The sequence below is a fragment of the Rhipicephalus sanguineus genome, chromosome 1 (assembly GCF_013339695.2).
Source record: "Rhipicephalus sanguineus isolate Rsan-2018 chromosome 1, BIME_Rsan_1.4, whole genome shotgun sequence".
Lineage (NCBI taxonomy): Eukaryota > Metazoa > Arthropoda > Arachnida > Ixodida > Ixodidae > Rhipicephalus > Rhipicephalus sanguineus.
In genome coordinates, this window is record NC_051176.1 from 137432589 (window position 1) to 137456673 (window position 24085).

General features: G+C 47.6%; 2 protein-coding genes and 16 non-coding genes across 18 annotated transcripts; all 18 read right to left on the reverse strand.

The window, feature by feature from the left end:
* Positions 1-168: 168 nt before the first annotated feature.
* On the reverse strand, positions 169-242 carry Trnai-aau (transfer RNA isoleucine (anticodon AAU)). The gene has a single exon. It is a non-coding gene; the product is annotated as a tRNA-Ile (tRNA).
* Positions 243-414: 172 nt separating this feature from the next.
* Trnai-aau (transfer RNA isoleucine (anticodon AAU)) lies at positions 415-488 on the reverse strand. The gene has a single exon. It is a non-coding gene; the product is annotated as a tRNA-Ile (tRNA).
* A 174-nt stretch (positions 489-662) lies between these two features.
* On the reverse strand, positions 663-736 carry Trnai-aau (transfer RNA isoleucine (anticodon AAU)). Its single transcript has one exon. It is a non-coding gene; the product is annotated as a tRNA-Ile (tRNA).
* Positions 737-906: 170 nt separating this feature from the next.
* Trnai-aau (transfer RNA isoleucine (anticodon AAU)) lies at positions 907-980 on the reverse strand. The gene has a single exon. It is a non-coding gene; the product is annotated as a tRNA-Ile (tRNA).
* Positions 981-1152: 172 nt separating this feature from the next.
* On the reverse strand, positions 1153-1226 carry Trnai-aau (transfer RNA isoleucine (anticodon AAU)). The gene has a single exon. It is a non-coding gene; the product is annotated as a tRNA-Ile (tRNA).
* A 170-nt stretch (positions 1227-1396) lies between these two features.
* Positions 1397-1470, reverse strand: Trnai-aau (transfer RNA isoleucine (anticodon AAU)). Its single transcript has one exon. It is a non-coding gene; the product is annotated as a tRNA-Ile (tRNA).
* Positions 1471-1640: 170 nt separating this feature from the next.
* On the reverse strand, positions 1641-1714 carry Trnai-aau (transfer RNA isoleucine (anticodon AAU)). The gene has a single exon. It is a non-coding gene; the product is annotated as a tRNA-Ile (tRNA).
* Positions 1715-6747: 5033 nt separating this feature from the next.
* Positions 6748-6821, reverse strand: Trnai-aau (transfer RNA isoleucine (anticodon AAU)). The gene has a single exon. It is a non-coding gene; the product is annotated as a tRNA-Ile (tRNA).
* A 173-nt stretch (positions 6822-6994) lies between these two features.
* On the reverse strand, positions 6995-7068 carry Trnai-aau (transfer RNA isoleucine (anticodon AAU)). Its single transcript has one exon. It is a non-coding gene; the product is annotated as a tRNA-Ile (tRNA).
* An 87-nt stretch (positions 7069-7155) lies between these two features.
* LOC125757035 (uncharacterized) lies at positions 7156-8526 on the reverse strand. Its single transcript, XM_049412108.1, has one exon. The coding sequence runs from the start codon at positions 8524-8526 to the stop codon at positions 7156-7158; it is 1371 nt and encodes a 456-aa protein (XP_049268065.1).
* A 4155-nt stretch (positions 8527-12681) lies between these two features.
* Trnai-aau (transfer RNA isoleucine (anticodon AAU)) lies at positions 12682-12755 on the reverse strand. The gene has a single exon. It is a non-coding gene; the product is annotated as a tRNA-Ile (tRNA).
* Positions 12756-13427: 672 nt separating this feature from the next.
* On the reverse strand, positions 13428-13501 carry Trnai-aau (transfer RNA isoleucine (anticodon AAU)). The gene has a single exon. It is a non-coding gene; the product is annotated as a tRNA-Ile (tRNA).
* Positions 13502-16995: 3494 nt separating this feature from the next.
* Positions 16996-17069, reverse strand: Trnai-aau (transfer RNA isoleucine (anticodon AAU)). Its single transcript has one exon. It is a non-coding gene; the product is annotated as a tRNA-Ile (tRNA).
* A 181-nt stretch (positions 17070-17250) lies between these two features.
* On the reverse strand, positions 17251-17324 carry Trnai-aau (transfer RNA isoleucine (anticodon AAU)). The gene has a single exon. It is a non-coding gene; the product is annotated as a tRNA-Ile (tRNA).
* Positions 17325-17500: 176 nt separating this feature from the next.
* Trnai-aau (transfer RNA isoleucine (anticodon AAU)) lies at positions 17501-17574 on the reverse strand. Its single transcript has one exon. It is a non-coding gene; the product is annotated as a tRNA-Ile (tRNA).
* Positions 17575-17757: 183 nt separating this feature from the next.
* Trnai-aau (transfer RNA isoleucine (anticodon AAU)) lies at positions 17758-17831 on the reverse strand. Its single transcript has one exon. It is a non-coding gene; the product is annotated as a tRNA-Ile (tRNA).
* A 175-nt stretch (positions 17832-18006) lies between these two features.
* On the reverse strand, positions 18007-18080 carry Trnai-aau (transfer RNA isoleucine (anticodon AAU)). Its single transcript has one exon. It is a non-coding gene; the product is annotated as a tRNA-Ile (tRNA).
* A 71-nt stretch (positions 18081-18151) lies between these two features.
* On the reverse strand, positions 18152-19291 carry LOC119379401 (uncharacterized). Its single transcript, XM_037648720.2, has one exon. The coding sequence runs from the start codon at positions 19289-19291 to the stop codon at positions 18152-18154; it is 1140 nt and encodes a 379-aa protein (XP_037504648.2).
* Between the last annotated feature and the right edge of the window lie 4794 nt (positions 19292-24085).

The window sequence follows — 24085 nt, forward strand, 5'->3', positions numbered from 1 at the left end:
GGACGCCTTTCGTATAGAGAGGTACTATACCATGCGTATGGGATGATGCTCCGTATTTGGACAAGACCCGCCGTGGCGTTTATGAACCTTTCTACAAATATTGCCCCATACAGCGTTGGAAGAGCAAGTGAAATGCAAAAGTAGCGGGATGAAACAAAAAAAAGAAGATGGCCTGCGCAGGGATCGAACCTACGACCTTCGCGTTATTAGCACGACGCTCTAACCGACTGAGCTAGCAGGCCAGAACGAGGACGCTTTTTCGTATAGAGAGTACTATACCATGCGTATGGGATGATGCTCCGTATTTGGAAAAGACCTGCCGTGGCGTTTATGAACCTTTCTACAAATATTGCCCCATACAGCGTTGGAAGAGCAAGTGAAATGCAAAAGTAGCGGGATGAAACAAAAAAAAAATGGCCTGCGCAGGGATCGAACCTACGACCTTCGCGTTATTAGCACGACGCTCTAACCGACTGAGCTAGCAGGCCAGAACGAGGACACCTTTCGTATAGAGAGTACTATACCATGCGTATGGGATGATGCTCCGTATTTGGAAAAGACCTGCCGTGGCGTTTATGAACCTTTCTACAAATATTGCCCCATACAGCGTTGGAAGAGCAAGTGAAATGCAAAAGTAGCGGGATGAAACAAAAAAAAGAAGATGGCCTGCGCAGGGATCGAACCTACGACCTTCGCGTTATTAGCACGACGCTCTAACCGACTGAGCTAGCAGGCCAGAACGAGGACACTTTTCGTATAGAGAGTACTATACCATGCGTATGGGATGATGCTCCGTATTTGGACAAGACCCGCCGTGGCGTTTATGAACCTTTCTACAAATATTGCCCCATACAGCGTTGGAAGAGCAAGTGAAATGCAAAAGTAGCGGGATGAAACAAAAAAAAATGGCCTGCGCAGGGATCGAACCTACGACCTTCGCGTTATTAGCACGACGCTCTAACCGACTGAGCTAGCAGGCCAGAACGAGGACACTTTTCGTATAGAGAGTACTATACCATGCGTATGGGATGATGCTCCGTATTTGGAAAAGACCTGCCGTGGCGTTTATGAACCTTTCTACAAATATTGCCCCATACAGCGTTGGAAGAGCAAGTGAAATGCAAAAGTAGCGGGATGAAACAAAAAAAAAAATGGCCTGCGCAGGGATCGAACCTACGACCTTCGCGTTATTAGCACGACGCTCTAACCGACTGAGCTAGCAGGCCAGAACGAGGACACCTTTCGTATAGAGAGTACTATACCATGCGTATGGGATGATGCTCCGTATTTGGACAAGACCCGCCGTGGCGTTTATGAACCTTTCTACAAATATTGCCCCATACAGCGTTGGAAGAGCAAGTGAAATGCAAAAGTAGCGGGATGAAACAAAAAAAAATGGCCTGCGCAGGGATCGAACCTACGACCTTCGCGTTATTAGCACGACGCTCTAACCGACTGAGCTAGCAGGCCAGAACGAGGACACTTTTCGTATAGAGAGTACTATACCATGCGTATGGGATGATGCTCCGTATTTGGACAAGACCCGCCGTGGCGTTTATGAACCTTTCTACAAATATTGCCCCATACAGCGTTGGAAGAGCAAGTGAAATGCAAAAGTAGCGGGATGAAACAAAAAAAAATGGCCTGCGCAGGGATCGAACCTACGACCTTCGCGTTATTAGCACGACGCTCTAACCGACTGAGCTAGCAGGCCTTTTTTTTTTTTTTTTTTTCTTTATTGCCTGTCTTTGGCCCACATAACCAATATACATATTTACAGATATTTACACAAAACAATCAAGAACATCGTTAAAAAACGACCGCTGAAATGTTGTGGCCGCACATGCGTTAAAATGTTTTCATCGTCGATAATAATTCGACGCGTGGCAACCACTCTGGAGTAAATTCCTGCAACTTTTGTTCCTCCACAAAATCCCTTATGCTTTCTTTGAAGTACTGGGTAGGCGATCGTGCATCTACATCAACGTGACTGAATGCCATTCTGGATTTCCAGATGCTATGAAGAGCCATAAGCATTATCATGTCGAATGGGGTACCGTCGTCAGTTTGTATTGGCAAATAGCGGATCCCATGTGCATCAAGGGGAAAATCTTTTTTGATTGTGCGCTGGAGCACATGCCAAAGAAAGACAGCATCCCAACAATCCAGGAATACATGCTCAATTGTCTCCTCCTTTCTGCATATTATGCAATGCGTGCCCCAAGGAACATAAAACCCCTTTTCAGCCATCCATGATTTGACAGTCAGCGTACCGGTGTGTAATTTAAAAAAGAAATTCTTAACACCTGGCGGTATTAGCATCGCCTTGACGCGCTTTAGTACAGTGTGCCCATGGCCTACATTGTAAAGAGACCGATATAAAGGCACTGGTAGAAACACATCACATAGGTCCTTGTACAGTTTTTTACGCTTGACTTCACTCAAGTACTCAAGTGAAAACCGCGCTGACAAAAGCCTACAGGAAAGCACAACTTCGCGAAGAAAACCATAAACACCACCGGGCATGCTGCCGGTGGAGACAACCATGTTAGGCAAGTGTTGCCCCAGGCGCAGTTGACAGACAGTTCGCAGGAATGGGTTGCTAACGTCCCGAAAGAAATAAAACCGACTGACTACCTGTCTCAAAACAAATGCGACAAGCCCAGTCCTCCATTTCGCACTCGAAGAAATAAATTGGTTCGACTTGATCTTTCCCAAGACGAAGCCCACACGAACACTGCGAACACACGGTGAAATCTTTGGATGTTTACCCTTGAACAATGTAAGACTTGTAGGGTATACCAAATTTTACTCATTAAGAAGATATTGCAAATTGTGGCTTTAGAAAACATAGACCAATTCCAGCCATTCCACTTATTTACTCTGTCCCGCAGTTTATCCACTTCGCTCCTCCAGTGCGAATCGCTGTCTTTGTAGCACTCGAGGGGGGCACCCAAGTATTTCACCGGTGTCGTAACAAAATTGATGCTGGCAAAACTGTCTGGGGTTTCTGGCCAGTCACCGTGCCAAAAGCCCAGGCATTTGCCCCAGTTTACCGCGCTGCCGCTCGCAGCACAGAAGCTTTTAACACATTTGACAGCTTGTGTTATGCTGTCTGAATCAGCGCAAAAAATGGCAATATCGTCCGCATAAGCCAACAGCCGGACTTCAACCTCATGCAGCTTAAACCCGCGAACACAGTCATTCTCTATGACATTCAAACAAAAAGACTCTATGTACAAACAGAACAACAGTGGTGAGAGAGGGCAACCTTGACGGACCGAACGCTTGACAGGGATGCGCTCCCCCACCGCCTTGTTAACGATTAGCCGCGTTGAGCAGTCTCGGTACGCCATGGCAACCCCCTCTCTAATTATTTTACCTAAATTCACATGTTCTAAAATGCACAGAAGAATTTCATGAGGCACCCTGTCGAAAGCCTTCTCCAGGTCGATTTGGAGCATTGCCACTCGTGCTCCAATAGCGTCGCAGCATTCGAGGATACTCCGTGCTGCGTGTATATTAGTGAAGATAGTTCGGCCTTTAATGCCGCACGTCTGGTGCGGCCCCACGAGCTCCGTAATGACTGTTTGCAACCTCTTAGCTAGGATTTTCATAAATATCTTATAATCTCCATTAGTGAGGCAGATTGGGCGGTAAGAATTTACTCTGCGCAGGGCAACGGGGTCTTCTGATTTCGGTATAAGAACAGTGTGGGAAAAAGAAAAGGACGGGGGTAACACTTTCAGCTCGAATGCCTCATTGTATACGTCGGTTAGGACTGGTGATATTGCTAAATTGAAACATTTATAAAAGGCGGAAGTCAGACCATCAGGGCCAGGGGACTTCCCCGGATGCATACTTTCAATAGCACTTTTTACTTCCTCTTCTGAAATTGGTTCCTCCAATATTTCTCTCGTATTGTTGTCTAGCTTTGGCATCAGCGTTAAAAACTCTTTTTTAAAACGGTCGACGTCGACTGAGCAGGCGACGAATAAGCCATTGAAGTGCTCGAAGAAAGCGCGCTCAATATCGTCTGCTGCATCGCTGACTTTTACCATCGTGTTCAATTTCTGTTATCTGATTACGTCGCGCGTGCCACTTTTCTGAGCCCAACGCCCTTTTTGACGGTGCTTCTCCCATTATCAGTCTCTGCGCCCTTGCCCGCACCATAGCACCACGGTATCTTTCGATATCGAACTGTTCTATTTTGCGTTTCAATGCTCGAATATCGTCAATAAACATGCCGGGCATCCTACATTCTTCGCTGATCAATTTTTCCAGGTTTCTGCGCATCTGCTTTTCTTCTGCTCCTTTTTCTCTGCTTATAGCACTCGAGCGCTCCAAAGCCTTCATTTTAACCGCCTGCTTGAAGTTCTCCCATTTTTCTCTGAACGTCTTCTTACCCACCACTTTCATTTCTTCAACTTCCGTCATTACTTCTGCCATAAACTTTTCATCGCTCAGCAGGTTCGAATTTAATTTCCATAGTTGCCACTCGAAGCCCCTTTTCCTTTCTTTCGTGCTAGCTACTAGAAAGCTCACCAAGCAGTGATCACTAAATGAAACAGCGCTAGTACGGTATTCCTTGCAAAATGGCACCAAATCAAGGCTCACGTACGCCCTATCTAGTCGGGCGTGGCTGGCTGCCTGAAAGTGGGTGTACTGCTTAGTCCTCCCACCACCGAGACATTCGGCCACATCCTCCAAGCCATGGTCACTTATTATATCGCTTAGTACAACGGTACTTGCATCCTTGTACTGTCGAGCACTAGTTTTGTCATTGGCTGAAAGGACGCAGTTGAAGTCGCCAATAATGATAAGGAGCCGGTTACACTGGGTATACTGTTTTAGCTGTTCAAAAAATACGCGTCTTTCATCGGCAACAGTCGGTGCGTACAAACAAATTACACGCCATTCCAAAGACGAAAGCAAGAGATCACACACAATGAGCCGACCAGACGGACATGACGTTACGGCTTCTATTTTAGCACCTAGACTCTGTCGGACGAAGAGAACACAGCCGGAAGAAGTTCCTACGGCATGGCTAACTATAGCAGAGTACCGCGACAAGAATTGGCGCACCATGCCCCCAGCTTCCTCGTCGCCATCGACTTTAGTCTCCTGCACTGCCAGAATGTCAAGATCGAGGTCGCTTACTAGTCGGTACAGTTGACATTGCTTTCTCCTTGAGGCAAGGCCACGCACATTTAGAGTGGCCACACGGATTGAATTTTCTATTTGCATCATTTTAAGGCTGTGAAGAACCCAGGGGCATGGCGCTTACCTCACAGCTGCACTTCCTTCCTGAACGCCTTGCCCCAGTACAGTCCTCACGGTGGCAAAGGCGGCGTTTCCGCCGTCTTGCGCTCCGTTGGAATGTTCGGCCGTGGCCGAAGGAGAGCTCGCCGCGCGGGAGTCGTTTTGGCGGGTGGCTCGTCCGTCGCGGCCGCACTGGGCCCCTTCTCGTTTTTGCCTGCGTCGTGGGGACGCTTGCCCGTCGCACTGGCACTGTCGCTGTCCATCACAGTCATCGGTTCTGGCTCGGAGGAGGTCTCAGCGGTTCCGCTGGAAAAGGTGTCGCCGGTGCTGCTTGCGTCAACCTTTTCACTCCTTCCTTCTACACCTTCGTGTGGAAGCCCGGCTTCGGGCTTACGTGGTGCTTCACGCAGGCCCTCTTCTTGTGAGCTTGAAGACCCATCTTGGACAGCCGAGTTTGGGCTCACTCCTGCTGTTTCCTCTGAGTCTGCCTCGTCCATGAGGTGCTCCAGTACGTCGTTTGCCTGGGCTGGTCCGGTAACGCTGGCGTACGTCCTTGCGCAATCCGCGTCTTCGTGGCCGAAGCGGCGACAACGATTGCAGCGTGGTACTCGGCAGTCTCGACGTATGTGCCCAGTACTCTTGCACCGTAGGCACAACGGAGCACGGCCCGGAACAACAACAAGAGTCAACTCTCCGGCAATCTTGAGCTGGTGCGGAATGTCATCGACCTTGACGTCGGAGTGCAACTTCAACCCCACAGACCGTGTCGTCGAGCCCTTTTCAGTGGCGCCTTGCGCTCTCCACTTCTCCCGCGTCACCTCCAATACTTTCCCGTAGGGAGTCAAGGCCACACGCACGTCTTCATCGGTCACGCCGTGCAGCAACCAATGTAGCTTCAAGCGAACCTCGCGGTTATTTGGGTCGATGAGCAAACATGGGCGATCCTTTACCTTCACGTCGACGGCAGAGAGCAATTTCCGAGCAGCGTCAGCACTCGTCATTGTCACGGCCCACACGTGGTTCATTTGATACGCCCCCAACGCCAAAACGTCGGCGAGCGCACCAAGCTTGGCCAGAGTGTCCCGGTAATTTTCGACGCGGTAGGGCCGGGCTCTTGGATCGCCATGCATAAAAACTGTGTTCGTAACGATGCGTCCGGAAGGCAGATTGGGCAGAATCACCTGATAATCCTCAGAACTAGGAACAAAAACCCTGTTACCGCGGCCCACTCGGGCCGCTGAACCCGCTCCGTCGGAGCCAAACATCCCGCGACCGTTTCGCTCGAAAACCGGAAGTGGAATGAGCTAGCAGGCCAGAACGAGGACACTTTTCGTATAGAGAGTACTATACCATGCGTATGGGATGATGCTCCGTATTTGGAAAAGACCTGCCGTGGCGTTTATGAACCTTTCTACAAATATTGCCCCATACAGCGTTGGAAGAGCAAGTGAAATGCAAAAGTAGCGGGATGAAACAAAAAAAAAATGGCCTGTGCAGGGATCGAACCTACGACCTTCGCGTTATTAGCACGACGCTCTAACCGACTGAGCTAGCAGGCCAGAACGAGGACACCTTTCGTATAGAGAGTACTATACCATGCGTATGGGATGATGCTCCGTATTTGGAAAAGACCGCCGTGGCGTTTATGAACTCTTCTACAAATATTGCCCCATACAGCATTGGAAGAGCAAGTGAAATGCAAAAGTAGCGGGATGAAACAAAAAAAAGAAGATGGCCTGCCCAGGGATCGAACCTACGACCTTCGCGTTATTAGCACGACGCTCTAACCGACTGAGCTAGCAGGCTTTTTTTTTTCTTTATTCAGAACGAGGTACATCGTGTACACACACAAAAAAAACAGGTGTAGTTTGACAAGAAGTATTTAACCATGCATTAAAACCGCCAATCACACTTTGTTTGGCATAAATTGTTTAAAAGCGCTTTTGCTACAAGTTCATTCAGTACAGGGAGCCATTCCGGCTGTTCTTCTCGTGCATTGTATGCATCTCTTATGTAAGCTATACTTTCGATGAAGTATTCTCTGACAGAACGGGCATTCGCGTCAACATGCCGAAATGCCATGCATGATTTCCAAATAGCGTGCATACTTAACAGCATAAACATGTCGTACGGTATGCCACTGTCACTGTGAACCGGTAGGAAACGGATTCCATGGGGTGTCAAAGGTAAGTCTTTTTTTAAAGTTCGTTGTAGGATGTCCCAATGAAACGTAGCATCCAAACAGTCCAAAAAAATGTGATCGACACTCTCTGGTTTGCGGCATAGGAGACAATTAACAGACCAGGGAACAAATAAGCCCCTTTCCTGCAGCCATGGTTTTACGGGAAGTGTACCAGTGTGTAGCTGAAAGAAAAAGGTATTTGCTGATGGCCGTACCACCATTCTTTTAACCCTTTTAAGAACGTCTTTTCCCTGGCCTTTTTCATACATCGCACGATACATCGGCACAGGCAGCATTATATCAATAAGGTCTTTATATAATTGTCTTTTTGTCACCCCACCAAGGTACTGTAAAGAAAAACGTACTTTTAGTATGTTAAAAGCCGAAACAGCTTCGTGGAGATAACCATGAATGCCGCTACGCCCAGCACAACAAGTGGATACAACAAATTCGGGTAGATAACAGCATAATCTAACTTGTAGCATAGTACGTAAGAAAGGATGGCTCTGATCTCGCAGAAACATAAACCTGGAAACAATCTGCCTTAGAAATAAGTGGGCTAATCCCAACCCACCGGCTTTCACTGACCGGAAAAGATTTGTACGGCTCGTGCGTTCCCACGTGGAGGCCCAAACAAAAGTGGCAAAAACTCTGTGTATCTTCTGTACATTTGAGCGGTTCATGCACAGCACCTGAAGTACATACCAAATTTTGGCTGCTAAGAATAAGTTGCAAACTGTTGACCTCGCGAATATTGATAGGTTTTTTCCTCCCCACTTGTTCGCTTTCTCCCTTAATTTTTCTGTCTCGTCGTTCCAGTATTCACTGGGATCATTATATTTCTGCAGTGGCACACCGAGGTACTTCGTCGGCACGGAGCTCCACTTAACCTTTTCGAAAAATTCAGGCTTTTCGTCCCAGGTACCATGCCAAAAAATTGCACTCTTATCCCAGTTTAAGGCACTGCCTGACCACTTGCAGTACTTGTCTGCTACACTGACTGCTTCACTAATACTCCCTCTGTCTTTACAAAAAACAGCGATGTCATCTGCGTAGTACAGTACTTTGACCTCAGCCGTCATTAACCTAAAACCATGTATCTTGTCGCTATTGATTATGCTCAAACAAAAGGGCTCCAAGTAGATAGCAAATAACAAGGGGGAAATCGGGCAACCCTGACGGGCACTCCTTGCAATTTGAAAGTTTGCAGTGACTTCCTTGTTAATTACGATGCTAGCAAAACAATTCCTATACGACATCTTCACCCCTTCTAAAATAACATCTCCTACATTTACATGTTTCAATATTGAAAAAAGTACATCATGCATAACACGGTCAAAACCTTTTCCAGGTCCAGTTGCAACATTGCTACTTGGCTGTCCCATGCATCGCAACACTCAAGTATGCTCCTCGCAGTGTGGATATTGGTTCCTATTGTTCGGCCCTTAATTCCGCATGTTTGGTGCGGTCCTACGATTAACCGTATTACGCTTTGCAGTCTCTTGGCGAGTACCTTCATAAAAACCTTATAATCAGTGTTAGTGAGGCTTATGGGACGATAAGCACTCACTGACAAGAGCTTCACTGGATCTTTACTTTTGGGTGTGAGTACAATATGTGACCTTCGAAAGGACGGCGGCATTTCCTTTACCTCGTAAGCCTCCGCTACGAGGCGTAACAGGAGCTCCGACAGCTCATCTTAGAATGCTTTGTAAAAAGCTGTGCCTAGTCCATCCGGGCCGGGCGTTTTCCCTTCACTTAATTCATTAATGGCCCTTTCAATTTCCCCAACTGATATTGGCTCTTCGAGGCGTGCGGTGGTTTCCTTATCTAGTGTCGGCATTATTGACAAAAACTCGCTGTCCAAGGATGCTTCTCTGTTACCGCTGCACCCAAGAAGTCCTTTATAATAATCCAAAAACGCGCTTTCTATCACCTGTTTGTCCGTGGTAGTCACTCCTCCGTATTTAATCTGTTTTATTTCTTTACGCGAGGCGTAGCGCTTTTCTTCGCTCAGCGAGCGTTTCGTCGGTGTTTCCCCCAGCCAAAGGTGTTCTGCGCGTGCGCGTATGACTGCTCCTCTGTATTTTTCAGTGTCCATTGTCTCGAGCTGGTTCTTGACCTCTCTAATCTCTTTAGTTAAAGTGCCTGGTCGCGTGCTTTCGAGTGACAACAAGAATTCTAGCTGACCTTGTAGTTCTTTTTGCTTTCTTTTTTCATTGTAGCGTAACATGGAAGACCTTTCAATTGCAGCAATTTTAACTTCTTCCTTGAACTGTTCCCATGCAGCGACCATTCGCCCCGACTCAGACGAGCGCACTTTTTCAATAAGTACTTTTACTTTCTCCACAAAGATTTCATCACTAAGTAATTTATTGTTCAGCTTCCACAGTTTCCAAGAAAAGGTTGATCTTTTCTTCTTCACTCCCAGAGAAAACATTACGGCACTGTGATCACTGAAAGCCACTGGTTTGTGCTCGTAACTGTTGCACAGCGGCACGAGTACAGTGTCAATTTTTATGAAAGGGAACACGCGAACGCGTGGCCTGCGCTCTGCGACGGCTGCCTTCAGCTCCGTCAACCAACAGCTAACGAAAGCTCGCCTGCTTTGGCGTCATCTATTGGCAAACAAAATAACAAGTCATGACCGGTTGCGAAGCGCTTTTAGATAACGCTGCATCTCGGCTCGCGTAACGGGCGATGCAGGCAGCGCCACAGAACACTTATACCGCTTATACTGCAGCGCGTCGTCTGCCTGTCAACAAATCGAGCGTGGCGCGCTAGCACTGCGCGAGCTGCAGGAATTGCCCTTACGCGAGCCGAGAGCCAGCGTTATCTAAAGGCGCTTCTCAACCAGCCATGATTCGTTATTTTGTTAGCCAATAGATGACGCCAAAAGCGGGCAAGCTTTCGTTAGCTGTCGGTTGACGGAGCTTACGGCGGCCGTCGGAGAGCGCAGGCCATGCGCTCCCGTGTTCCCTTTCATAAAAATTGACACTGTACATCTGATACGTATGCTCTATCTAAACGGGAATGGCAATCGCGCTGGAAATGCGTAAACCTAGCGCCACTTCCAATTTGCAATACGTTTCCTACATCTTCAAAACCCCCCTCTTGCATAAGCTCTGACAGCAACAAAGCACTTTGATCACGAACGGATAGTCTTTTGCTTCTATCTTCTCTGAAGCACACGCAATTAAAATCCCCCAGAATTATCACGTTTCTTTCACATTTTAAATACCGTTCGACACTTGCAAAAAAGGATAACCGCTCAGTTATACCATTCGGTGCATATACGCAAATGATGCGCCATTTTTTACCAAAACCGTCAAAATCGCACAAAACGAGACGGCCGTCATCGCTAGCATGAACATACTCTTCAACAAATCCTAAAGAGTTCCGCAGAAAGAGAGCACACCCTCCAGAGGTGCCAACAGAATGACATATGCAAACATTATAGCGGGACCGAAAAGGTTCGACCATGCGGTCCGTTTGTTCTTGACTTTCGACCTTCGTTTCCTGTACCGCTATGATATCGAGGTCGTCCTCTAGGAAAAGACGACTAACCTGATATTGCTTTCGTTTAGATCGAAGTCCGCGCGCATTTAAAGTTGCGATACGCAACGTAGTTATGGGCTGTGAAGGCCGCGGGCAGGATACGGACCGCATGGTTCTTACCTCGCCGATTGACACATCCCTGGCTTCCACCGTTGAAGTTGTGGATAGACACGTACAAGGCGTGTACTTTCCACACGCGTCACATAATGATGAAGCCATATTCGCTATGTCCTTGAGCGCCTATGGATTTAGGTCCCTCGTTGACTGTCTTCCCCCGTGGCTACGAGGGTGGCTTCGGCGGCGGACGTGTGCCCGCAGCGATCTTCGGCTTGAACCTCAAGCTGGGTCGCCTGAGCGTTGCCGCTTTCGTTGCCGGCTCACCTCCTGTTGTCCTCTCTGGTTCTGCGTCCTCGTTGCTGACATCTTCAAGCGTTCGCTTTGCGCTTGTCCCCGCTCTTGTGACGTCCATATCTTCAGGTTGTCCAGTTGACGACCCAATACCTTGCTCATTTTCGTTGTCGCTTTGGTCCCGCGGTATAGAGCTCACGCTGTTGGTCTGTTGACCCGTTTGTTCAGCCTGAGCCGCTTCGCTTCCTTCGTCCTTCGGGCCCTTAGAAAGGGGCGTGAATACGGGACCCCGATTTCTGCTTTCCGCTGCTTCTACATCAGCTTGGTCCATTATGTGCTCCGTGAGATGGTCGCCAGCCACAGGCCCGGCCACACTGGCGTATGTTTGGGCACACTCGCTGTCTTCGTGACCATAGCGTCTGCACCGACCACACCGAGGTATGCGACAGTCCCGGTGTATATGTCCCGTTCGTCGACATCGTAAGCAAAGCGGTGCTCGTCCTGGCACAACCAAAAGCGTTGTTATGCCGCCCACTCGGAGCTGGTGTGGTAGGTCTTCGACTGTCAAGCCCGCTTTTAATTGCAGGGTGACAGTCCTGGTCGAGGTTCCTTTATCGGCGATACCTTGGACGCGCCAACGTTCCTTTGATACTTCTGTCACTCTTCCATAGTTTGCGAGTGCGGTGCGCACATCTTCATCCGGTACATTATGCAGAAGCCAATAAAGCTTTAGCCGGACATCCTGCTTGTTCGGGTCGATAACGAGGCAGCGCCTTCCCTTTATCTTTACGTCACCAAGTGCTAGCATCTTTTTCGTGGCTTGCGCCGTACTGAAAGTCACGGCCCAGACGTGGTTCATCTGGAAAGCGCCTAAGGCGAGTACCTCAGGCAACATACCCAGACTAACCAAAGTGTCACGGACGTCTTCAACACGATGCGGCCTTGCCTTGATATCTGCGTGTAGAAAAACAGTATTCATAACACACGCACCTGTAGGCAACTGCGGCAAAACGACTTCGTAATTCTGTTCATCTTCGGCGACAATCCTGTTTCCGCGACCCATCTGGGCCGCTGTATCCACCCCTACGGAGCGCATGATGCACACGGCCGTACACAGCAGTGGCCGGAAGTGAAATCCGACTGAGCTAGCAGGCCAGAACGAGGACACCTTTCGTATAGAGTACTATACCATGCGTATGGGATGATGCTCCGTATTTGGAAAAGACCGCCGTGGCGTTTATGAACCCTTATACAAATATTGCCCCATACAGCTGTTGGCCATTGGAAGAGCAAGTGAAATGCAAAAGTAGCGGGATGAAGCAAAAAAAAGATGGCCTGCGCAGGGATCGAACCTACGACCTTCGCGTTATTAGCACGACGCTCTAACCGACTGAGCTAGCAGGCCAGAACGAGGACACCTTTCGTATAGAGTACTATACCATGCGTATGGGATGATGCTCCGTATTTGGAAAAGACCGCCGTGGCTTTTATGAACCCTTATACAAATATTGCCAGATACAGCTGTTCGCCATTGGAAGAGCAAGTGAAATGCAAAAGTAGCGGGATGAAGCAAAAAAAAGATGGCCTGCGCAGGGATCGAACCTACGACCTTCGCGTTATTAATAATATCTGGGGTTTAACGTCCCAAAACAATGATTTGATTATGAGAGACGCCGTAGTGGAGGGCTCCGGAAATTTCGACCACCTGGGGTTCTTTAACGTGCACCTAAATCTAAGTACACGGGCCTCAAACATTTTCGCCTCCATCGAAAATGCAGCCGCCGCGGCCGGGATTCGATCCCGCGACCTTCGGGTCAGCAGTCGAGCGCCATAACCACTAGACCACCGTGGCGGGGCCTTCGCGTTATTAGCACGACGCTCTAACCGACTGAGCTAGCAGGCCAGAACGAAGACACCTTTCGTATAGAGTACTATACCATGCGTATGGGATGATGCTCCGTATTTGGAAAAGACCGCCGTGGCGTTTATGAACCCTTATACAAATATTGCCCCATACAGCTGTTGGCCATTGGAAGAGCAAGTGAAATGCCAAAGTAGAGGGATGAAACAAAAAAAATGGCCTGCGCAGGGATCGAACCTATGACCTTCGCGTTATTAACACGACGCTCTAACCGACTGAGCTAGCAGGCTTTTTTTTATTTCCAGTTTCAGTACATACAGATTGGTTAACAATAGAATAATATAACAAAGGGTGAATAGTTAAAAACGTTCTGTGTTCTTTGAGAACGTGGTACTAAAAATAGCGCTGAACGAACAACAATTCTACTTGCGGCAACAATTCCGGTACGTTGGATTGAGATTTCTGCTCTTCCACAAATCTGTGAAGGCTATCCTTAAAGTATTCACTTGCCGATCTTGCTCCAACATCCACATTTCGCACTGCCACACGACATCTCCAGACACTGTGCAGTACAAAGAGCATAATCAAGTCATAGGGTACGCCACCATCACTCTCTATGGCCAAAAACCTGATTCCTTGGGGGTGCAGGGGAAAATCTTTCTTAAGTTCTCTGCAGTATATCCCACAGAAAGACTGCATCCCAACATTCTAAAAACACGTGATCAATTGTTTCATCTCTTACATATTTCACACTGTACGCCCCAGGGTAGGAAAAATCCCCTTTCGGCCATCCATGTCTTCACTGTCAGCGTGCCAGTGTGTAAGCGAAAGAAGAAAGTTTTCACACCTGCTGGCACAGGCATTTTTTTTACACGCTTGAGAACATCTTTTCCTTTTGTTGTACTGTACTGAGTTCTGTACAGTGGCATAGGCAGCACCATTTCACGCAGGTCTCTGTATAACATTTTCCTATTTACATCACTTAAATAGCTCAACGAAAAACGAGTAAACAAAAAGCGCGCAGACATAACTACTTCTTTGAGGAAACCGCGAATGCTTCCGTGCACGTGTTCTGTCGAAACAACAAAGTCAGGTAAGGCCTGACTTAATCGCAGCTGGCACATTGTCCGCAGGAAGGGGTGTTCCACATCCCTTAAGAACATAAAACGATTGACTACTTGGCGCAAGTACAAATGGCTTAAACCAATCCCACCATAACGGACTCGCATAAACAGATTTGTTCTGCTAGTTCGTTCCCACGTGGAGCCCCAAATAAACACTGCGAATATGCGGTGGAGCTTTTGGACACTCATTCTGGAACAATGAATCACTTGCATGACATACCACAGTTTACTTATGAAGAATAAGTTACATACTGTAGCTTTAGCGAAGACTGACAGGTTCCATCCGTTCCACTTATTGGCTTTTTCTCGTAGTTTATCGATCTCATCATGCCAATGTGGTTCACTGTCAATATAACTGCTCAGCGGCACACCCAAATACTTAACGGGAGTGGTAACAAACCTTAAGTTGGCGAACGTGTCTGGGGTAGACGGCCATTGACCGTGCCAGAACCCGAGACACTTCCCCCAGTTCACGGCACTTCCACTTGCAATACAAAAGGACTTGACCATTTTAGCAACATGCAGAATGCTGTCGTAGTCTGTACAAAATGTGGCAATATCATCGGCGTAGGCCAACAAACGCACCTCTACTTGTTGTAATTTAAAACCGCGTATCTGTTCGCTCTTTATAATACACTGGCAAAAAGATTCAACATACAGACTAAAAAGCAATGCTGAAAGAGGGCACCCTTGACGCAGAGATCGTCGCACTGGTATACGCACACTGACCACTTTATTCACTATTAACTGCGTAGTGCACGACCTGTACGCCATTGCGACTCCATCTCTAATAACATGGCCTACATTGACATGGTCTAGCACGCACAACAGAACGTCATGGGGAACCCTATCAAAAGCTTTTTCGAAGTCTATCTGTAGCATGGCAACTCCAGCACCTGTCACATCACAGCATTCCAGGATAGAACGGGCGATGCTTGTATTCGTTTTAATCGAACGACCTTTGATGCCACACGTCTGAGGTGTGGCCCTACTATCTCTGGTATTACAGTTTGCAGTCTTTGAGCTAAAACTTTCATAAAAATTTTATAATCACTATTAGTTAAGCTGATAGGCCGGTAAGCAGCTACGTTACGTAATTTTACGGGATCGTCAGTTTTAGGTACTAGTATCGTGTGCGCTGTAGTGAAGGACGGGGGTAGAGACTTTGTTTCGTAAGCTTCATTGTAAATATTGGTCAGAATTGGCGACATGGCGTTCTTGAAAGCTTTATAAAACGAAGCATCAAGGCCATCCGGCCCGGCGACTTTCCACAAGTCATGCTCTCTATCTCACAGTTCACCTCACCAACAGTGATAGGCTGCTCAAGAGTTCTTTCGTTTCGTTGTCCAGCCGTGCTATCAAGGCAAGGAACTCGCTTTTGAAAAGTTCGATGTGAACCACGCTTCTAGCGAACAATGCACGATAGTACTCCGAAAAAGTTTTAACAATTTGTTTGTTTCTTTAGTGATTACGCCTTCGCGTTCAATTTCTACTATTTGTTTCTTTTGCGCATGCCACTTTTCCGCACCCAACGCTCTTTTCGTCGGCGTTTCCCCGCTTATCAGCCTCTCAGCTCTTGCTCGAACTAAAGCAGCGCGGTATCCCTCGATGTCGATAAATTCTAGCTTGCGTTTTATAGTCTTGATGTCCTCGATGAATTCGCCAGGTCTGCGTGTTTCTTGATTGATAAGCATCTGAAGGTTCGAACGCAGTCTGTTTTCCTGAGCTCTTGCCTCTCTAGCGACGGCGCTGGATCGTTCCAGTGCTTTCATTTTAATCTGATTTTTAAAGAATTCCCACCTTTCTCCCATGAGCAATTTACTTTCCATATTCAGTGTCTTAAGTATTGCAATTGCTTCTTTAACAAAGACCTCGTCTTTGAGCAGCTTGCTATTCAATTTCCGTAACTCCCATTGAAATTTATTTCGCGTTTCCGCCCGATTAGCAGTAGTAAATTTAACCAGGCAATGATCACTGAAACAGACCAGCATAACATGGTACTGCTGACAAAATGGTAAAATATCCAGAGACACGTACGCTCTGTCTAGTCGGGCATGGCTCGATCCTTGGTAATGAGTTAATTGTACAGCACGGGCACCTTCTAAACATTTTCCTACATCTTCAATGCAGAAATCACTCACTATTTCTCGAAGAGCTGTGGTGCTTGCATCATTAAAATTCCTCCTGCTAGTTTTATCTGCTGCAGATAGTACGCAGTTGAAGTCGCCGATAATAATGACTAGCTTCTGGCATTCGCAGAATTGGCGAACATGCTCAAAAAAGGAGCGTCTTTCTTCTACATTATTGGGTGCATACACGCAAATAATACGCCACTCCTTATTCTCAAGAAGGAAATCATAAACAATCAAACGCTCGTCACAACAAATTATTACCCGTCTCGATAGGTTCAAGCTACGGCGCAGCAGTAGGCAACAGCCCGCCGATGTTCCTACAGCATGACTACTGAGCTAGCAGGCCAGACGAGGACACCTTTCATATAGAGAGTACTATACCATGCGTATGGGATGATGCTCCGTATTTGGAAAAGACCGCCGTGGCGTTTATGAACCCTTCTACAAATATTGCCCCATACAGCTGTTGGCCATTGGAAGAGCAAGTGAAATGCAAAGGTAGCGGGATGAAACAAAAAAAAAAGAAGATGGCCTGCGCAGGGATCGAACCTACGACCTTCGCGTTATTAGCACGACGCTCTAACCGACTGAGCTAGCAGGCCAGAACGAGGACACTTTTCGTATAGAGAGTACTATACCATGCGTATGGGATGATGCTCCGTATTAGGAAAAGACCGCCGTGGCGTTTATGAACCCTTCTACAAATATTGCCCCATACAGCTGTTGGCCATTGGAAGAGCAAGTGAAATGCAAAAGTAGCGGGATGAAACAAAAAAAAGAAGATGGCCTGCGCAGGGATCGAACCTACGACCTTCGCGTTATTAGCACGACGCTCTAACCGACTGAGCTAGCAGGCCAGAACGAGGACACTTTTCGTATAGAGAGTACTATACCATGCGTATGGGATGATGCTTCGTATTTGGAAAAGACCGCCGTGGCGTTTATGAACCCTTCTACAAAAATTGCCCCATACAGTTGTTGGCCAATGGAAGAGCAAGTGAAATGCAAAAGTAGCGGGATGAAACAAAAAAAAGGGCCTGCGCAGGGATCTAACCTACGACCTTCGCGTTATTAGCACGACGCTCTAACCGACTGAGCTAGCAGGCCAGAACGAGGACACTTTTCGTATAGAGAGTACTATACCATGCGTATGGGATGATGCTCCGTATTTGGAAAAGACCGCCGTGGCGTTTATGAACCCTTCTACAAATATTGCCCCATACAGCTGTTGGCCATTGGAAGAGCAAGTGAAATGCAAAAGAAGCGGGGTGAAACAAAAAAAAAAGAAGATGGCCTGCGCAGGGATCGAACCTACGACCTTCGCGTTATTAGCACGACGCTCTAACCGACTGAGCTAGCAGGCCAGAACGAGGACACTTTTCGTATAGAGAGTACTATACCATGCGTATGGGATGATGCTCCGTATTTGGAAAAGACCGCCGTGGCGTTTATGAACCCTTCTACAAATATTGCCCCGTACAGCTGTTGGCCAATGGAAGAGCAAGTGAAATGCAAAAGTAGCGGGATGAAACAAAAAAAGGGCCTGCGCAGGGATCGAACCTACGACCTTCGCGTTATTAGCACGACGCTCTAACCGACTGAGCTAGCAGGCCAGTTTTTTTTCTTTATTGCCACATCTTCAAGCATACATAACATTCACCACACTATGAAGCCAACAGAACCATTAAAACCGTTTTAAGGTTACTAAAGTATCTAATACAGGTAGCCAATCTGGTGGCTGGGACTGCGACTTATACACATCTCTTATTTGGACAATACTTTCAATGAAGTATTCTCGGGGGTCCTTGGCGTCTACATCGACATTTCGTACAGCCATACACGTTTTCCATAAGCTGTGTAAGGTCAGAGCCATGATCATGTCATAAGGTACTCCGTTTTCATTTTCTACGGGAAGAAAACGGATGCCGTAGGGCGTTACAGGAAGTTCTTTTTTGAGGGTTCTCTTCAAGACATCCCACAGGAATACTGCATCCCAGCAATCTAGCAAAATATGTTCAATTGTTTCGGGCTTCCGGCAGATGAGGCACTTTATTGACCATGGTACGAACATTCCTTTGTCTTTCAACCACGGTTTTACCGTTAGAGTGTTCGTATGTAGTTGGAAGAAAAATGTTTTAACCGATGGGCGGACTATCATTCTTTTAACTCGCTTTAAAACGTTTCGCTCTGAGCCTACACAGTACATGGCTCGATACACAGGCACTGGTAACATAACATCTATAATGTCTTTATATAGACGCTTTTTCGGAACATTACTTAGGTACTCCATTGAAAACCTCACTCTTAGCATTTGGAAGGACAAAACGACCTGGCGAAGGAAGCCGCGAACATTCCCTTGCTTCACAATACTAGATACAACAAATTCCGGGATGGCGTTAGCTAATCGCGTTTGTATGGCTGTTCGGAGGAAGCCGTTCTTCTGGTCACGCAAGAAAATAAATCTGGACACAATTTGTTTAAGAAATAAGTGGACTAAACCCAATCCACCACTGCGTAGTGACCTAAATAAATTTGTTCGGCTAGTTCTCTCCCATGTTGAGCGCCACACGAACACTGCAAAGACTCTGTGCAGTTTCTGCACGTTGACGCGAGACATACAAAGCGCTTGAAGAACATACCAAACTTTGGCAACTAGAAAAACGTTGCAAACTGAAGCCCGAGTGAACACAGAAAAGTCCCGCCCGCCCCATTTATCAGTTTGTTCCTTGACGCGCTTGGTTTCGTCGTTCCAGTATTGCGTCGTATCGCGATAGTGCTCCAACGGCACGCCTAGGTATCTGACTGGTGTGGTAGTCCATGTCATGCTTGCATAGTAATCTGGCGTATTTTCCCACGGTCCATGCCAGAAACCCATACACTTGCTCCAGTTTATAACACTTCCTGTAACTGTGCAAAATAATCGCGTTTCTTTCACGGTTTCTTTTATGCTGTTCTTATCGGTACAGAAAACAGCTATATCGTCGGCGTAACACAGTACTTTGACTTCGTTTGTTAGCAACCTAAAGCCATGAATTCTCTCATTATGAAGGATTTTCAAACACAAGGGCTCGAGAAAAATTGCGAATAATAACGATGACAAGGGGCAGCCTTGTCTGATTCCACATTTAATCTTGAAACTTTGGGTAACATTTTTGTTAATAAGGCTCGCTGAACTGCAGCTGTAGCCCATTTTCACTCCATCAATTATCACAGACCCCAGATTGATATGTTCCAGTATGCTGAAAAGGATTTCATGGGAAACGTGATCAAACGCCTTCTCCAGATTCAGTTGTAACATTGCTAGCCGTTCTGAAAAATCGTCACAGTATTCTAGTGCACTCCTTGTCACATGAATGTTAGTAAAAATTGAGCGTCCCTTGATTCCACATGTTTGGTGGGGGCCCACCAAATCTGTGATAACAGTTTGCAATCTTTTTGCCAGCACTTTCATATATATTTTGTAATCAACATTTCCAAAACTTATTGGGCTGTAGGACGTGACTGACAGGAGCTTGACCGGATCGTCAGACTTTGGGATTAGTGTGATATGCGAAGATTTAAAAGACGGTGGCACTACATTTTCTTTGTACGCTTCAGTTATCACGCGATGCAGGGCTTCTGCAAGCGGTGGTTTAAAAGTCTTATAAATGCACTTGACAGGCCATCAGGGCCAGGAGATATCCCTACTTTTAATTCATTTATTGCGTCTTCAATTTCACTTATAGTTATGGGTGCTTCTAGACGGGTCTTCACATCGTTTCCTAACGAAGGCATTAGGTGAAGGTACTCTTTTTCGAAGCCTGTTGCAGTACTAATTTGGTTCCCCAACAGATTTTTGAAGTATTGCACGAAAGCTAGTTCAATTTCTTGTTTGTCGTTTGTAATAGCACCCTCATGTTCTATCTCTCTTATTTCATTTTTGACAGCGTAAGTTTTTTCCTCTGCAAGGGCACGTTTGGTCGGCGTTTCTCCCAACAAGAATCTTTCACTACGAGCGCGAACAATGGCACCTCTATACCTCTCAACATCTACTGCCTCCAGTTTACTTTTTACACTTTTAATTTCGTTACTTAATGCTTCCGATTGTGCATTTTCTACATTCAGCAAATAATCTAATTGTCTTCGAAGTGCATTCTCTTCTTTTCTCTCGTTTCGGCGCATTGCGCATGCTCTTTCAATGGCACACAATTTAGTCTCTTGTTTGAAGACTTCCCATTCAGCGATAAAGCGGTCTGTTTTAGATAGTAGCGTTTCAATGTTTTTTTTCTGCTTTGCTCACAAAACCATCGTCCTGTAGCAGTTTATCATTAAATTTCCAAAGTGTCCAATTAAACGATGGGTTTTTGTGTTTTGCTCCTAAGAAAAACATTACCAAGCTGTGGTCACTAAAAGACACATGCTTTACGCAGTGATCTTGGCACAGCGGCACCACATTTGCAGACACGTACACTCTATCTAGGCGTGCTTGACTTGCACGTTGGATATGTGTGAAATGTGGTCGGCTTCCTTTAGTCAGAATGTCTCCAATACCTTCTAATTTAAAATCTTGAACTATCGCACTTAGTTTAGTGCTACTACGGTCTCGTACAGGTTCGTTTTGTATTCTATCAGCAGCGGCACACACACAGTTGAAGTCACCTAAAAGTAGAATGATTCGTTCACAATTTAAGTACGATACAACGCTTTCGAAGAAAGCTAAGCGCTCTGCTTCTCTATTCGGCGCGTACAAGCAAATAGCTCTCCACTTCAAATCACAGTATGAAAAATCACACACAACTACCCGCCCCGTTTTACACACAATCACAGTTTCTACCGCTATGCGAAGGGAGTTGCGGAGTAACAAGGCACACCCCCCCAGAAGAGCCTACCGCTTGACACACACATACGTAATACCGCGCGATAAAGGGTTCCACCATGCGGTCCGTCTGAGCCTGGCTTTCCACTTTCGTTTCTTGAATCGCTAAGATATCAAGATTATTTTCTAATAACAATCTCTTTACTTGATATTGTCTGCGTTTTGAAGATAAGCCACGCACGTTTAGTGTGCCGATACAAAGGGGCGTGTTAAGTCTTTGCGTCATTTATAGGGGATAAAAACCAGACCGCATGGCGCTCACCTTGTTCTGTAACGGACAGCTAACTGTACTATATCGATAGCTGGCCCTTGAAGCTGTCACGGGCGAACACACAACAGGCTCCTTGGGGACAAGGCGTTGGGGTTTAAACCCTTCCGCTCGGCCTCGCTCAGTTCTTGCGTGTAGATCGCCGGCCATAGCAATGGCAACTCGTTGGACCAGGAGGCTATGAGCCTCCCGAGGTGTGGCGATCCGGTGGTATTGTTACGTAAAATGACACGAGGCGTGACTATTTACAAGTGTATTTACACTGATGTGCACAGCATCGAGCAAGATGGAGGACAGCACCCACAGCAGACAGCCAGGCCAGTCCTCTTTGCCGTCTTCTGTACGCAGAATGTCTGGCTCTTGATGGGTTAGCTACGTAGCATTACCCCCGGCGGTAAAAGCGCCGTCTCGGTGCGCTTGAACCATGTTCTTCAGAAGGAGGGCGGTATTGTTTTAGCCGACTGACGTGCACTACGTCACTGGTCGTGTTTGCGGCGGGCTAGTCTCGGAAACGGGAACGATCTCGTAGGTGACGTCCGTTACCTGGCGGACGATACGGTACGGACCCATGTAGCAGGATAACAACTTCTCGGACAGGCCAACACGACGAACCGGGCACCACAGGAGAACTAGGGAACCAGGCGAGAAACGAACGTCGACATGCCTGCTGTCGTAGAGGGTCTTCTGGGCTGCTTGTGAAGCCGACAGCCTAGAGCGGGCTATCTGACGCGCGTGGTCGGCACGAGCGATAGCATCCCGTGCGTATTCGCTCGGCGGAGATGTAGTAGCCGGAAGTAGGGTGTCCAGTGGTAACGTCGGATCACGGCCATAGAGCATATAAAAAGGTGAGTAACCGGCGGTATCATGACGCGATGAATTGTAAGCGAAGGTCACGTGGGGTAGCGCCAGGTCCCAGTCATGGTGGTCAGATGAGACATACATGCAGAGCATGTCCGTGAGAGTGCGATTTAGGCGCTCGGTGAGGCCATTTGTTTGGGGATGGTAGGAAGTGGTCAACTTGTGCTGCGTTGAGGAAGAGCGTAAAAGATCGTCAATGACTCGTGACAAAAATGCGCGGCCACGATCGGTGAGCAGTTGACGAGGAGCGCCATGGTGTAGAATGACGTCGTGGAGCACAAAGTCGGCAACGTCAGTAGCAGTGCTGGTGGGGAGCGCTCGAGTGATGGCGTACCTGGTCGCATGGTCTATAGCAACGGCGACCCACTTGTTGCCAGAGTTGGACTCAGGAAAAGGGCCGAGAAGGTCTACACCAACACGGAAGAAAGGTTCGGTAGGGATGGAGATCGGGTGAAGGTGTCCAGCAGGGGGTGCGGCAGGACGCTTCCGACGTTGGCATTTATCGCAGGAGGCCACGTAACGTCGAACGGACCGGGCGAGACCGCGCCAAAAGAAGCGGCGCCGGACACGGTCGTACGTGCGAGATATGCCCAGGTGGCCGGCAGTGGGCTCGTCGTGAAGCTCATGCAGGACCGTTGAACGCAAATGTTTAGGCACGACGAGAAGGAACTCGGGGCCATCGGGCAGAACGCTACGACGGTACAGCGTGCCGTTCACGAGGACGAGCATGCGGAGTGACGCGTCGTTAGGGGCAGATTCGAGACGGCTAATGAGTGATCGCAAGGAAGCATCGCGACGTTGTTCTTCACCAATCTGAAGAAACTGAGACATGGACATGACGCTGGGGCTAGGCTGGATGACCGATCCGTCTGGCTTTTCAACAGGGTAACGAGACAAGCAATCGGCGTCCAGATGGAGGCGTCCAGACTTGTAGGCAACTGAGTAGGAGTACTCCTGAAGACGCAGCGCCCACCGGCCAAGTCGTCCAGTAGGGTCCTTCAGTGAAGAAAGCCAACAGAGCGCGTGATGATCTGTTACGACACGGAATGGGCGGCCATACAAGTAAGGGCGGAATTTTGAAACCGCCCAGACAAGGGCAAGGCATTCCCGTTCTGTTATAGAGTAGTTGCGTTCAGACTTCGAGAGGAGCCGACTTGCGTATGCAATAACACGATCAGTGCCCCGCTGAGTTTGGGCCAATACTGCACCGATGCCGTGACCACTAGCGTCTGTGCGCACTTCTGTAGGAGCATCTGGGTCAAAATGTGCAAGAATAGGTGGTGTCGTTAGTGCTGTGATTAGCTGAGAAAAGGCGTCAGCTTGGAGAGGACCCCAACAAAACGGGACGTCTTGTTTGAGAAGGTCAGTGAGTGGGCGTGCGAGTGCCGCAAAGTTTTTCACGAAACGGCGGAAGTACGAGCACAGGCCCACAAAACTGCGAACATCATGGACAGAGCGAGGCACGGGGAAGTTCGTTACAGCGCGGACTTTGGCCGGGTCTGGTCGTACACCGGAAGCGTCAACGAGGTGGCCCAACACATTAATTTGATGAAGACCGAAGTGGCACTTCGAGGAATTGAGCTGGAGGCCAGCTTGTCGGAATATTGATAGAATGGTCGAAAGGCGTTCAAGGTGTG

Bases quoted from the DNA above. Each gene is read 5' to 3' on its own strand.
- LOC119379401 (XM_037648720.2), bottom strand. From the start codon at position 19,291: ATGACATGGACTACCACACCAGTCAGATACCTAGGCGTGCCGTTGGAG.
- LOC125757035 (XM_049412108.1), bottom strand. From the start codon at position 8,526: ATGACGGCTGAGGTCAAAGTACTGTACTACGCAGATGACATCGCTGTT.